The 14,778-nt window shown below is 36.4% G+C and overlaps 1 protein-coding gene across 2 annotated transcripts in view; it reads left to right on the forward strand.

Moving 5' to 3' along the window:
* The window catches only part of IPO11 (importin 11), a 79,736-nt gene extending 65,315 nt beyond the window's left edge, over positions 1 to 14,421 (forward strand). For both annotated transcript variants that reach the window (XM_068176507.1, XM_068176506.1), the window contains exons 30-32: positions 5,579 to 5,674; positions 9,123 to 9,207; positions 14,109 to 14,421. In XM_068176507.1, the coding sequence (XP_068032608.1) occupies positions 5,579 to 5,674; positions 9,123 to 9,207; positions 14,109 to 14,273 (346 nt within the window). In that variant the 3' untranslated portion in view covers positions 14,274 to 14,421. The remainder of the gene's footprint in view (positions 1 to 5,578; positions 5,675 to 9,122; positions 9,208 to 14,108) is intronic.
* Positions 14,422 to 14,778: the final 357 nt, after the last annotated feature.

Consider the following 14,778-nt stretch of genomic DNA (forward strand, 5'->3'; position numbering starts at 1 on the left):
CCAGTCATCTTGTTTGTCCATCTGCAGTTCTTTTCCAGCAGGGAAAAATCTATTATCTGCTACCAGGACATATATAAATCTTGACTGCACTGAGTGGGTGTGAAAATGCAAGTATGACTTCACTGTTTGTTATTAGAGTAATGAAATATTATTGTATTTGTCTGTAATTTATTGTATCATAGATCAAATACTTCTAGGGAACACACAATTCAGCTTCTTGGACAAAAGCTTAAGGTGTTTAGTATTGCTTGAGTAGAAACTATTTTATAAAATCGTTTTCTAACTTAAGATCAGATGTTAAATATAATGGGCAAATGCTTTTAAGAAGGGAAAACACTGACTGTAATTTATGCACTTTTTTTTCAGAGGCTAATCCACTGCAGTCTCTTCCTCTTTAACCCATTTTTTTACCTTCTGTCTCTCCTACATAATTCATTGTGATAAATTCTAATTTTGTTTTCACTTAATAACAACTGCACAATTAATGATTGCACAGTAGTAGGTTATGCAATTTTATATGCTATATTTTTAAATTTTTGGTTTTATGTGGACACCTTCAGAAATAATGGACTTCAAATGCAGTAGAAACTAGTTAAGTTTCTCTTGCTAGAAATGTTGCTATGCCTTTTTTTACAGAGGAGTTTTGGTAGCACACAAAGGTTAAAAACTGAATAAACTTAATTCTCAATTCTCAAGGAAATCTGTCAGGGAGCAGCTCTGTTATTTTAGGCTCTGGTTTCCACAGCTGCTCTTTACAGAAAGGCATGAGAGGTTCTCTCTGTAGGTGCATCTTTTTCGCTGACAAGCTGCTGTGGGAATTGTTTGCCAGGTATGCATCTCACCATCTGTAGTGGTGGAACATGAAAGGAAACTGGTGTCGCAGCTGTTTGTGCAGCAGAGAGTTAGAGCCGTTGAAAGTCATCCTTTGGAGTGGAGACACCCTCAAATAACCAGCATGTCAATACAGGGATTAGACTAACAAGGCACTGAGAGATTTATTATGCAGTTATGAGGGAAATGCCTTTCTTTAGCAGTCAGTATCTTTTGTATTTAAATGTTCACATGGGGAAACCAACCTTTTCATGTACACGTGTGGTTCATATGTTCATTAAAATCATTGGGGAATAATTAGAAGCCTTAGTTGAGTCTGCCCTCATGAAGCAAAGTGGTGCTTCGTGAAGATCAGGTTTATGGTTAGTCATAGGACTCCCCTGGAAAGAGTCTTAGCTGCAACTTCGCTGCTTTAGGAGCTCCCTAGAACTATGCAGCTCCTAAGGAAGGGGGGGGGGGGTTTGTGTGTAATAATCATTTACATCACGTACAGTATGTGCTGAGTAATCTCTGTTTGTCCCACTCCACCTCTTTCCTTGGCTAATGAGATAAGAAAAAGGAATTAATTAAGCTTTCTCAATATGTAAACTAGTAAAGATACGAAATCAAACTCTTCTTGGCATTCATTGCATCATCCTGGTGAATGTAGAAAAGCAGAAAATGTTTTATCTTTCTTTTTATCTCTGAAAAAGTGTTTTTTCTCATAGAGATTTTTTTTTCTCCTTCTCTGAGGGATATACAAAGGAGATACAGGGTCCATTTTATTTAAGCACCACTATGAATATGTCAAGACATGTTTTATTATGATGATAGAACTTTGTCTACAGTAGTTGACTATATAATTTAAATAAAAATTAAGAATTTTCACATAAAACCTCAGGATAATAAGTTGTGTAGATAGCTGTGTGCATTACAAATTATAGACAGAATGAAAAAAAACCCCAAACTATCTTTTTTATTTTCATAACAGATGGGGTCTGTTCTGACCTTTGCAAAGCTTTTATTGTTTTGTCTAAAAACTTACGCAAACTTTGAAAATAGGAGTTTCGAGATGATTCTTATGGAAGCTGCTCTGAATGCTAGATTTTGTTTTCTGTATTGGTAAGGTGAATTTATTAACAGGCCGCATAAAATACCCTTACTGTAATAAAAAAATACAGTCATTATATCTTTGAAACTGGATTATGAAGTGTTTAGGTCCTAATTGTGGGCCTTTTACTTTTGCTGCATACCAAAAGAGGTTTTGTCCCAATAATTTAGGAAGACTGGGTAGATATAAAACCAGTTATAGCCTGATGATTTTGTTTGTTTCATTGCTAATCTGGATTGTATGCAATTCAAGGGGGGAACTGCTTAAATGACCTTCCTCCAGGTTTAAGATTTTTGTATGAAACGTATTAACTGTTCTGTTCTGAAAATTCATCTGAATGCAGCATTTGTCTTCTTTGAATCCGCTCATATGACTTCTCTAATTATTTCTTGAAATAAGCAGACTAATCTTCGTCTCTTTTCAAAAGGTATTATATTGAGTGGCATGGCATGCTTTCTCATCTATGAAAATAAGGACTGATACATTTTATATTGCCACTGAACTTTGAGGCTTCTTTTTTTAAAATGTGAGTCTGTGGTATCTTTATTTTTCACCAGCATGTGTCTTGTGTTCTGGAAATAGTTGCACTGTTTAATGGCTCCATACTTGGTAAATATTTCAATGGGTCTTCAGTAGAAAGAAACTGTATGTCCCATTTAAAGGGGGGAAAAAAAAGAAAGCAGAGAAAAGAAAAGGTATTATATTTACTGAAAGCTACAGGCAAATTACATTTTGAAAGGTGTTCTGCATTCTTGCTTTTTCTGAAAAAAACCCAAAAAAACTCTAGTGAGTCTTCCACTAAAAAAGTGAAATACTGTTTCTCATTTATGTTATAAAGTAGGAATATTTTTTCCAAGAAATTAATGATTTCCCTATGTGCTTTTGTGGTAACTATCAAGGACAATGTTTTTGTGCTCTTTGTGCTGATGAAACCCCAAGTGGAGTGCTGCATCCTGTTCTGGGGTCCTCAATATAAGAAGGACCTGATACTCCAGGAGCAAGTCAAGAGGCCACAAGGTTGATAAGAGTGGAGCACTTCTCCAATGAAGACAGGCTGAGAAAGTTGTGGCTGTTCAGCCTAGAGAAGAGAATGTTATGTGGAGACCTCGCTTCAACCTTCCAGTCTATGAAAGGGCCTGCAGGGAAGCCAGAGAGGGACTGTTCGTCAGAAACTGTAGTGATAGGACATGGGGAAATGGCTTAAAACTGAGAGTAGGTTTTGATTAGATTTTAGGAATAAATTCCATACTGTGAGGGTGATGAGGCACTGGTTTGCCCAGAGAAGTTGTGGATGCTCCATCCCTGAAAGTGTTTAAGGCAGGTTGGATGGGGCTTTGAGCAGCCTGGTGCATTGGAAGGTGACCTGCCTATGGCAGCAGGGTCATAACTAGGTGACCTTTGAGGTCACTTTCAACCCACACCATTCTGGGATTCATGCAACTTGGAAGGAAGAAATAATACAGGTATCAGACAGCATCCTGTATTATTAATAGTGTGTAGGAACAAGGCATAGTTTACTTCTCCAGGGCTCAAAGTGTTTACATTTGTTCTCTGTTGAATGCCCCTTGTCTACTATTGACATGAATCTGAGGACAGCTTGTTGGAAAATATTAACTTCCATGTTAACTTCCATGTGTTAATGGCATTTTCCCAGAGATGTGTTTCAAAAACAAGGATGAGGCAAAGAGTCTTAATGGAGGTGTGCTAGGCAGGACCTTTGACTTGGTGAAGAAGCCTGCTTTGTCTCTGAGGGCTCATTGTGCCAGCAGCTGAGACACTGTTGACTTTCTTAGCTGTGCTGTGAGGTCAGTAGGTTATTTGCTTGCTGTCTGCAGAACCTCACAGAGATTCAGTCTCACAACATGCAATCCTTTGCTGTTCTGAATGTGATAGGGAAGCCTTTTGGCAAAGGAATAAGTGTCTTTTAAAATACATAGCTGGCAATCAGACAGTAAAAATCATGTCAGTTTTCATTTTGTGGAATTCAAGAGTTTCAAGAGTGATGCTATAAAATACACTTCAGATTCTGGCATACAGCAGTAGCTGAATTTCAAAAAGGGGACAAAAACTAATCCCTTTGAAAGAAAGGATCACGAATGAGATTACAGTTTTATCAAAACAAGTATAAAAGAAATATTTTCTATGCTTAGTATTCTAACTTGATAAGCATTTTTCCAAGGTATCTATTTTTATTTAACTATTTGTCATATGTGTAAAATTTTGTTGTGTGTATGATAAGAAATTTTTCAGAAGCAGTTGCTGTTGTGTAAGGAGTTCATCCCTATCTTCAGTTTTAAGAAGAGGAAATAAAAGAAGGAAATGAAAGAATATTAGGAAGTGGATTTGTCTGTGTTAAAACAATGATCAACTACAATCGAAGTATGATATAAGAAGTTCATGTTCAGTGCCTGTAAATAAATTGAATGTGTATGCTTCCTCCTCTGCCTCTTAGGGAGCAGCATCGGCAGCATCTTTTTGGGAGAATTCAGCCTGAAATTCCAAACAGGGATCAATAAAGTGCTTCAGTCAGTTGCAGTTCCAGGAAAAGGGTTGTAGTTTAGCGTCACCAGTTAGGTCCTTTCTCTTTCTTTGCTGCATGTAGCTAGAGGTATTCCTGAGATTAACATCTTTTCACTTGCGGTTTGTCTTCACACTTTTGCAGTTCATAGAGTAGGAGTCCAAGAACCCATGTTCTACTATAGCATGTTTACCCATGTTCTACAATAGCATGTTTCTGGCATTAGATCCACCATAGCAGGGAATGGAGCAGAAGCAGCAGCTGCCTCTCCATTAACTGGGTGCTTGTGTCCCCCGCTCTGTCCATCACAGGGAGATTGTGTTCCTATGCCCTTACCCTACAGGCACGTCCTTTCCCAAGGCAGGGGCAAATGTAAATGTGTTCAGTGTAATTTTGGGCATTGTGGGCCTATCTAGTCAAGCCTTCAGGTCATGCTGAGTAAAGATACTCCTGCCTTTTAACTCACAAGTGATACCTACCAGCCCTTTGCATTAGTCCTAAATAGCCTCATGTGTCAAATGGCAGAAGGTGTCTGTGTTTAAACAGATAAATCCTGTTGCCCTTTCTCTGTACAGTCAGGAAAGTCACATTCTTGCAGAACTGGTTGCAGGGTTTTTCCACCCACTGTGGGGAGCTGGCTACCTAGGAGGCTGAAGAAATACAGGTAAGTAGGGGAATGTACCTTCTTTACGAACAGCCATTGCTCAAGGGGTTGTGTAGGTTTATGCATTGAATAGTGATGGCAGAAAAGGTGTAAATATGTTGGGAATAGAAGCCACTGCTCTCTTCCCTGCAGGAAGGAACGTGCCCTTCCCACTCAGCTCTTGACTCCTAATGTCAAGGACATTGCTAATGTGTATTTTCTTCTATTCATTTGCAATTACTTCTAGGTTTTCAGTGTCACACTAAGTTCTGTTATATTTAAAAATAATGTTTCTTGTATATTTTGAAGCCTTTTAGTAATTAAAAAAATACTGAATTAGTTGCTTGATAGCATGCTCAGCTAAGCAGTAAGCGAGGAAAATACCTCTCAGTAAATGTACTTTACAACTGAGCAAATTTCCTGTGCAGTTCCTTTAGCTAAGTCACTTTCCTGTTCTTTTCCAATGTTATCCAAAATAACTTTTGTTCTTTTACAGTGTTATCCAAGATAAATTTTGTGGTATCATCAACATTTCAGTGGAAGGACTGAACGATGTTATGACTGAAGATTCTGAAACAGGAACATACAAAGAGTAAGCGGAAAATCTAATTTAAACAGGGTTTAACAGTAGCAGTACTGTTTTATATTGTTTTATATTAAGTATTTTTATTTGAAAAATCTGTAGGCAGTTAAGACGTGCTTGTTAGAGATCTACTTTCTCAAGAAGTGAGTGTTTTAAGAAGACATGAAACTTCTGGTCTTAAAATATTTGCAATGGGGAAAGAGGTCTTAAAATGACAGTATAATTTTATATTGTTCATTAAGTTATCTACTAAATGATATCTCAAAACATTCATATGTTTAGATTTTCTCTTTGCTTACTTACTGTTAAAGCTAAAATTTCAATACAACAAGCTTGTGTAGTGATAGGGACCACCCTTGCTCAGAGGAAGTTCAGAGTTTCTTTGATTGTGATATGAACCTCTTGTGAGTTTACCTAGTGCACAGTATTTCACAGCCTGGAGAACTTAAAAGCACATCCCACAAGAGAGTTCCCCAGTTGTTCCATGTAACACATGTAGTGCTACAGGATACATCTCAAAAGACAGTTTTCAGAGCTAGGAGCTAGAGTTTGCTTGTGCCAGGAACGTGGATGTTGGAGGTGTCCATAGTGTGCTACCAGCCAGCACCACACTCATTCATTCATCTGCTGATGGTCCCTGGTTATTGGTTGTAGCCCAACAAAGCTTGGGAAAAAAAAAATAATAAAATATATTCTTTGGACAGATATCTGAATGTATTTTTTATCTCTGGAATGATTACTTACATTTAGAATGGAGAGTTGTAAGATATTAGAAACAGATGCTCTGCAGAATATTCTTACAGACCATGTTAATAACAGAATTTACTGATGCTCTGATGCTAAGAATCAAGCATTTTCTTTCAGATCATTACATCGTGATGGAACAAACTTTATCTGAATTAATTAATTTACTGCTTAAGGGGATGTTTACTGCTACTGAAACCAGGTGGCACAGAACAGCCAGAATGCAATCTATTAAGTTCTTCTCCACTTAAAACAGGTGGTAGGCACACAACTGTTTGTTCAGAACAGTCCACACTCACATTGTGCCTGAACTATGCCTAAAAATTTCTTGTCAAAGTACTTCCATCAAACTCTTAGTAAAGAAGATGTAAGTCCAAAGTCTGGGAATATGCACAATGTCTGGCACTGTGTTTTGTTTACTGTTGGAGAAAACATTGCAGAGCCCTTCTATTTATAAACAGGTTGCTTTGCCAGCACTTGTTGAAAATAGTTCTCACCAAGAAATAAATAAGCTTTATCCTATTTAATTTCATATTTTAAGCCTGAAGGCTTGTAGAACTTGCCACTATTCCAAAGTCTGGGCATTGTTTTTACTTCATAAAATATAGCTACACTGAACCCAGGACATATTTATGTTGCCAGCTTCTGAAAGAACTGTTTGAAAGATTTTGACTTTTGCATAGTATATTATGATGTAAATATATTGGAAGTAAAGTGAGAGCAGTCATCTGAAATCGTGTACATTGTTGGGGCTCTCCAGACTAAAGAAGAATGGCTTAAGCCCGAACTGGTTCAGAAAAGATAATGTGTTGTCCATTGATTATCATATTAGTAATTATTGTAGTGCAGAAAATAAAATCATGTGCGTGTTTAACACAGGGCGATCAAAGCTGAAACACTGTAGAACTTTAGCTACTGAAGGATGAAAAGAGGGTAAACATATACAGGGAAGATTGTAAAGGTTGAACAATGGCAATGGCTTAAGTGGCTTAACCACTTCAAATGAATACATTCAAACTGGAGTTTTAAAGAAACTGTTGTAGTTAGAGCAGTGAGATTTTGGAAGCAGTAAAAGCCTTGTCATTTTTTTAGATTTATAATGGATTTTAATCAGATTATGGAAATGTTTACGCTGACCCACAATAAAAAGGGATTGCACTCAGCTGGGTTTCCTAGAGTTCGTATTTCACATTGTAGGGATAATTATGAGAGAGCTTTATAAACCTCAAATTTTCTGGAAAGGGGAGCATTCCCTTGCTCTAGGCTTGCTTCACCAATACTCAGATTTTTCCCAATTTTATCACCATCTCTTCTTTTATTCTTTCCTCTCCTTGTGTTTGGAATTTTGTGGTACCTAAAAGTTATGACAGTCTGAAAAAGTTAATTCAATCTTGTATGTTGACATGGACATTTTTTTTCTCCTTTTCCTTTAATAAACTGAGATGCATGCAGCCATTTGTGAGCAGAGGAGATACGCAATTTGCTGTATTATTTGGAAATAACTAATCCCATTGTTAAAAATGGCTTCTGTGTTAGTATTTGACACTGCTTGCCATGCTGTTTAGCAAGTGTTTCATACAGGTCTAAACACATGTTAATAGAAAACTAAATATGTAAACAGAATAAGCCTAAACATTTTCATATAAAGTCATATAAAAACACATAATATTACAACCTTTTTTTCACTTTAGTAACATTAAAATGGATTCTTCGTCGTAGTTGGTGGAGCATTTCACATGCTAGTGGAATGCAGCAATTAAAAATGCACAGTAGGGCAGGACTGAAAATGAACAATAATCTGCATCTGTCTTGGTGTTTTGTAATATGTGAATTATGTATCCTTTGTGTCTTAAATCATACCTGATACATGGTGGCAAGTTGTCATCACCTGAGTGTTTTTTAAATACTTTTGTTTTTCAAAGCAGAAATTCCAGGAAAAGATTGGATAAAGTGGTGGAATATTTGCCTATTGTTTCAGCATAGAGCATGTAAAGTGAATGAAAGGCACGTTTTCTATAGGATAGCTTTCATCAATGTCTTTATAAAGTCCATTTCAAACCATTTCAGCAGAGAGGAAAACCTCTGACTTTTAAACAGGATTTTTTTTTTGTATTTCCTGGTTTTATACTTACTTCAAAAATAAAAGTTAAAATATGGCTGTTATTGTCACATGTGGGTACATGCCAGTTGAGGCAGGTAAAAAATGAGTTTAAAACCTTTGTTCAGTGTCTTGCAGATTTTATTGTAGAATAGCACTGTCCTTACTAGTTTTCAGGTCCTTTTGTCAAAGATCTCACAGAAAAACATGAATGCCATGAGACATCTTTGCAATCTTTGTATATGTCTAGCCACTTTGATTTCGTATAGAGTGTTTGTATAGCATCTTCTTGAGAAAGAGTGAAAAATTTTTGCAAGGAACAGTAGGTTTTTCTGTATTTTTTTAAAGCCATAGTCTGCTTTTTATGTACACAAATACATTTTAACCCACAACTTAAGCTAAAACATGAAGGATAACTGAGATTGTTACATGGGTAGAAGTGACAAAGAATATGCATTCAGGCTTCATTAGATTCACTGTTCTCAGAAAAAATTACTTGTGATTAAATTGCCTGACTTTGAGCAAACTCCCATATCTGTTCTGTGTTTTCAAAAGTGTTTTAAAACAATTTTTAATGATAATGTATGTTAAAACTGTTCTTACTCCCCTTTTTAGCTGCATGTTAATGTCTCATTTTGAAGAGCCCAAGTCTACAGAAGATGAGGAACCTCCCACAGAACAAGACAAAAGGAAAAAAATGGTATGTTTTAGATCTGTTATTCAGTCACCGACCTGATTATGTGCTTCACTTCTGTCACACTAAATTATTTTTAGGTTTGGTTGATCTGTTGTTCTTGGAAAATTTGTTTTGAATCAAAAATAGGAAATTTAATGCCAAACCTTGTAACCACAACACTTACACTTCTGCTTGAGTTTTGCATCTTGGTAACTGTTATCAAATAAACATCTGTTCACAAAGTCTGGGCATTACAATAGTAACACAATATAGAAGGAATTTACTGGAAAAAGCAGAGAGCTAAACTTTATTGAAATGTCACAGCAGGCCAAATTTCTTATATTTAAAAGAATTAATGTGCCTGTATAGAGTTTTTTCCTAGTGTGAAGAACTCTTAGAAAGAAGCCAGTGTATACTTATGCAACTTATACATACTAATAAATATAAAAGCAATACAATATGTCTTTTTTAAAAAATGTAAATCTTTCCATATTCTTCTGCTATTAGAAATGCCTTAAGAGAAATTCCTAGTGTCTTGCAATTTCAGATTTAAACAAAATGCAGAAATATAATTTTCTGTGATCCTTAAAAATGTATTACACAGTTCTATAATTTTTACTCTTAAAAGCATCTCTAGACTCTGAAATTTCCTTCTTGCCTGGGGGCTTAAATTCTAGCTGTTTGTTTCAGAGTGACATTTATTCTTAGTGGTTTTGTATAATCTCTCCATATAGATATATATATATGTATGTCGTTATCAATAGGGATCAATATGTCTATAGATCAACAAGGAGAGAGACATGTTTTGTTTGTTAATCAGATTTAAATAACAAAAGTTAATTTTAATCTACAATGCTTTTATGTTCTTAATTTTGAGTATACTCAGACTACATTGCTGTCTGACTAAAGTTTTAATAGCATTGTGTCAGACCTTAATTTTTCTGTGTCAGGTTAACTTCAGTAGTTTGGATATGTGTTGAGGAATTTAGACTTATTAGATTTGTAATGGGCTACCTTTAGTGCAGATATGTCAAGCAAAAGGAAAAGCAGGGCACATTGAATTATACTGTGTCATTAAATTTACAACACACCGATATGCTGCTGATGAACACAGAGTGAGGGAACTGTTCTGGGGTCACATGCAATCCAGTGTCAATGGTCATTTGAATAATGACAGATTTGCTTTGATAAGGAGGAGCGTCACCAAACTAATAGCACCACATCAAAGGTCTTGGTTTACTTCCCTTGCATCTATCTTCCCTTACATTTATCTTCCTTTGCATATCACTTTCCTTTTTTCCTAAGGAATTGCTTGAGCTTTGTTCCTCGTCTTCTCTTTAACATTAAGCTTAAACACATTTTCAGGCTTTGTTTTCTATCAAAGTTTACAGAGAATAAATTATCGTACATGAACATCAAAGCTTCATTTTTGTTTTGAATCTCATAGTCTAACTTTATTTCCATGGTTGTTGTGTTTTCTAGATTCCTAAGCATTATGGAAATCCTTTGCTTTTCTCCTTTCAAGCCTTCTTTGTAAGAATAGCCGCCTGTTTTAATCTTCTCATTCTTATATTTAGTTAATTTTTCCTGATATATTTCTGACTTAAGACTTCTATGCTGTAATTTTTTCAGCTAACTTTAATATACCCTGTATTCTTACTCTTTTGTAATTTCTTGCAGCTGTGAAAGCAAGTGAACAGTAGTTGTTATGAATGTTTGCTATAAATTCATTCTGAATCCCAACTGAAATAGCTTGATATATAGCTTTGCAGATGATGCAGAAATTGAGACATGACACTTGGCTATTTACATCAAATTTGTACAGGTCCTTTGGGCAGTTCACTAGTAGCAGAAGTGTCAGATGATAATTAGAATTGTTAATCAGGGCTTTGAAAGCACAGCTAGCATTTGATTTTAGAAACTGGATTAAAACCAAAACATTACCCAGGCCCTTTCCTACCTACGTGTGATGGAAGTTTCTTCCTCTCTGTAGGAGCACCAGTGCACACACTCACAAGAAACTTAGAAAACTGTAGTAGCTGGTACCGCTGGTAAAGTAAAAGAGGGAATAAATATATAATGTGATAAGAAAATCAAGAACAACCTAAAGGAAATCAGCAAAACCTCTGAACTGTTTGTCTGCTTCAAGCCTGTGTTTACAGCCAGTGAGGTGGAAGATTGGTTTCTTCAGTCCAGCCCCAAGATGGGCAACCTGTATGTAGTTTCAGGATCAATTTGTAAAGTAACAAGATTGAAAAACTAGTCAAATCCATGTATAGCACATTTCGATAATCAATTACTTGCCAAATTTTTGTTTCCTGTCTGTAGCTGTTTCGACTAAGAAGCTGTTGGAATTTACTAGGGTTTTTTTTTTAACTGGAAAATAGATTTGTTTTGTCTTATCAGAATCAGGCACATTTCAGTAAAACAGCTATGGCCACTCACCTAGGAACTCAGCACACATACTTAATAAATAGTCCTTCGCCAACTATGCTTACTGTTCTAAGCAAACAAAATCATAAGTTTGGAAGTCAGTGTAGACTGCAGCTGTCTGTCAAATATTGTTGACAAACTCATTATATCAAACTATTTGTTTTTTTAGTTCTGAATACAAGTTCCAAATAAGTAGAGCAAAAGAAAATCAACTTCTTGTTGTTTTAGGAAACTCTTTCGTTTACTTGAAATACTTTTGATGTGACTATCTGAATGAAAACAAGTTAGTGTATTAACTCCTTAATTAAGTCTGAAGACTCTTAAGTCACATTTACTTAGAGATGGTAGGTGGTGCTTCTAGCAGCAAGCATTAATAATACTACAGAAATCTCTACTGGCTTCAAGTGCTACTGCTTTCAGTGGTGACACAGGGAGCGGTGAGATATGTGAGAGCAACAAATCTGCAGACTCTGAGGTCAGTGAGAAAGGAAGCGGAGAAGATGCTTCAGGTGTCAGAGCTGAGGTTCCCCTGCAGCCCGTGCTGCAGACCATGGTGAGGCAGCTGTGCTGCGGCAGCCCATGGAGGTCAGTGGTGGAGCAGAGATGCACCTGCAGCCCATGTTGGAGCAGGTGGATGCCTGAAGGAGTCTGACCCTATGGGAAGCCCACACTGGAATTGGCTCCTGTCACCTATGGCCATATGGAGAGAGGAGCCCACACTGGAACAGCCTATTCCTGAAGGACTGTGTCGTATGGAAAAAAAGGGATCCACACTGGAAGAGTTAGTGAAGGACTGCAGCCCATGATGCACTCATGGGAGAAGTTCATGGAGTACTTAGTCTCCTGTGGGTGGGACCCCATGATGGAGCAGGGTGCGAGTGTGAGGAGGAAGGAGCACTACAGACATGTGATAAAATGACTGCAATCCGCATTCCCTTGTCCCTCAAGCTGCTCCAGAGGAGGTAGAGAATTTAGGGTTAAAGTTGAACCCAGGAAGAAGGGAGGTATTTTAAGATTGTTTTGTTTCTTATTACCCTACCCTGATGTGGCTGGTGGTAAAATAATTTTTCTGAGTTAAATCTGTTTTGCTCGTGTGAGAAACTGGTGAGTGATCTTACCTGATCACTCCCTGATCTTACCTCCCATCCTTGTTGTGGAGAATATGATTGAATGGCTTTAGTCAGGGTCACAAGGATGATCACTTGTATTTAAATACCTGTTTTTCTGTCCAAAATTCCCTAGAGTAATTTTATACATGATTATTCAGAGCTATGAACTTACAGAAACTGACTATATAAATGCATTTTATGTCCCAAATTACAGTTTTTGGTGAACCAAGTGCAAATCATTCAGAAACTGGTAGATTCTTTGCTTGGCAAGGCAGGAAAAAAATGCTACTAACTTCAGCAAATATTGATTAGAGTAGTTGTGATTTAGAAATTTTGTTAGAAAAGTCTATTGTATTCTACAGATTCAAATTACATTTACAATACAAAAAAAATCTCCTACAGAGTACCAAACTGTTACTGCAATTACTTCCCCCTTGTAAAGTGTGCAATGGCAATAATAGGTAATAAAATTTTCAAGTCTTACCTTGATACAGCAAAATAATTTATATAGCTTACCTACCAACATAAACAGTATTGTTGTTCGGGTTTGACCCTAAGATGAACAGATCACAGGTCTCCATTAATTGCCATTGATTTCAACATCCTACTTCTTTATAATACAGCAAGCACTGGGTGTCCCCATCTCCCATCCCCTTTCTTCCAGTCTGGTATACTGGGGGACAAATGTGGCATAACTGTCAATGCCCTGAACCTGCCCATGTATCTGCTGACACTAAAAATTAGCAATACATCCTCTGTCAGTGTGGCCTCTTCTTTTACCTGTTTTTGCTATTAAAAGGCAGCTAATGTGGGAAAATAGTGACAAATAACCTGTCCTTCCCTGCCCAAAAGAAAATTGTATAATCCAGCTGGATTTATGAGGTCTGTAGGTATCAGTACTGAAGTACTGGCTGTTCTTTATACATATGGACAGTTTATTTTGTTTGTTATTTAGTCTGAACAAGTTTGATTTTTTTGGTGTTTTGTTTTCTTACTAATAAAATAAAACTGACCATAGTGCATGCCATCACTATAAAATCCTCGGTAAGACCTGATCTGATTTGTAAGAGTTACAGGAACCTTGTTCAGCAGTAAATAATAAAGTAGCTTTGAAATTATTTTATCTTGTAGCAGCATTAAACCTTAGAGCAAAGTGTAAGACTCATGATTTGAGACTGTTTCAAATAGAGTAAAACTGATAGCTGCCTTGATAATAATTAATTTGATCTTTGTTTTGCACAAGTGTTTCCTCTTGTTTCTCAAGTAAGTACAAAGAAAATAAAAGTAGATTTCTTTCCTGAGCTGAGGTTGTAATCAAAATCCATAAGTCATAATGTATTTTTTTGCATTGTTACATATTTTTATTCTACATGTTTTCCACAGCTTGCACTGAGGGACCCAGTACACACTGTGTCACTGCAGCAGTTCATCTATGAGAAGTTAAAGGCACAGCAGGAATTACTGGGAGAACAAGGTTTTCATGCCCTTATGGAGACTGTGGATACAGAAATCGTTGCCCAACTACAAGAATTTTTGCAAGGCTTCTAAATAAGCAGAAAAAAGATTTTCTATGTCAAATTTTTATTTCAAAAATATGAAAGAACTCTAGCCTTTGGTCTTGTATGGATGAGTCTAATGAAAGATGAAAATGACTTGTGACAAAATAATAAAAAATGTTTCTGCTGTTGCTCCTAAACTATGCTCTTTTGATTTTTTTTTTTTATGATAAAAGGTTAATTAAGGCTTCTATCATTAAGCTAACATTTCCATGATTTCTAACATGGTATATGCTGCCCTAGGTAGTACCATTTTTTTGGTACCCTTAACCATGCTTTTGGTTCACAAAGGTATGTCATAAAATCAGATGTCTGAGGGAACTTATTAATGTATATTAAAGGGAAGCATTTGTTAATTCAATATTATAATTCAGTATCAGGAATTGCTTTCTTTAATACTGTAGATCTGTAACTTTCTCCCTTTCTATTGTTCTTTTTAGACTGTATGTTCCACCTTACAAACAGAAGGATTTAGGAAAGCTGTAAGATTATGAACA

Source organism: Anomalospiza imberbis, chromosome Z (genome assembly GCF_031753505.1).
Source record: "Anomalospiza imberbis isolate Cuckoo-Finch-1a 21T00152 chromosome Z, ASM3175350v1, whole genome shotgun sequence".
Lineage (NCBI taxonomy): Eukaryota > Metazoa > Chordata > Aves > Passeriformes > Viduidae > Anomalospiza > Anomalospiza imberbis.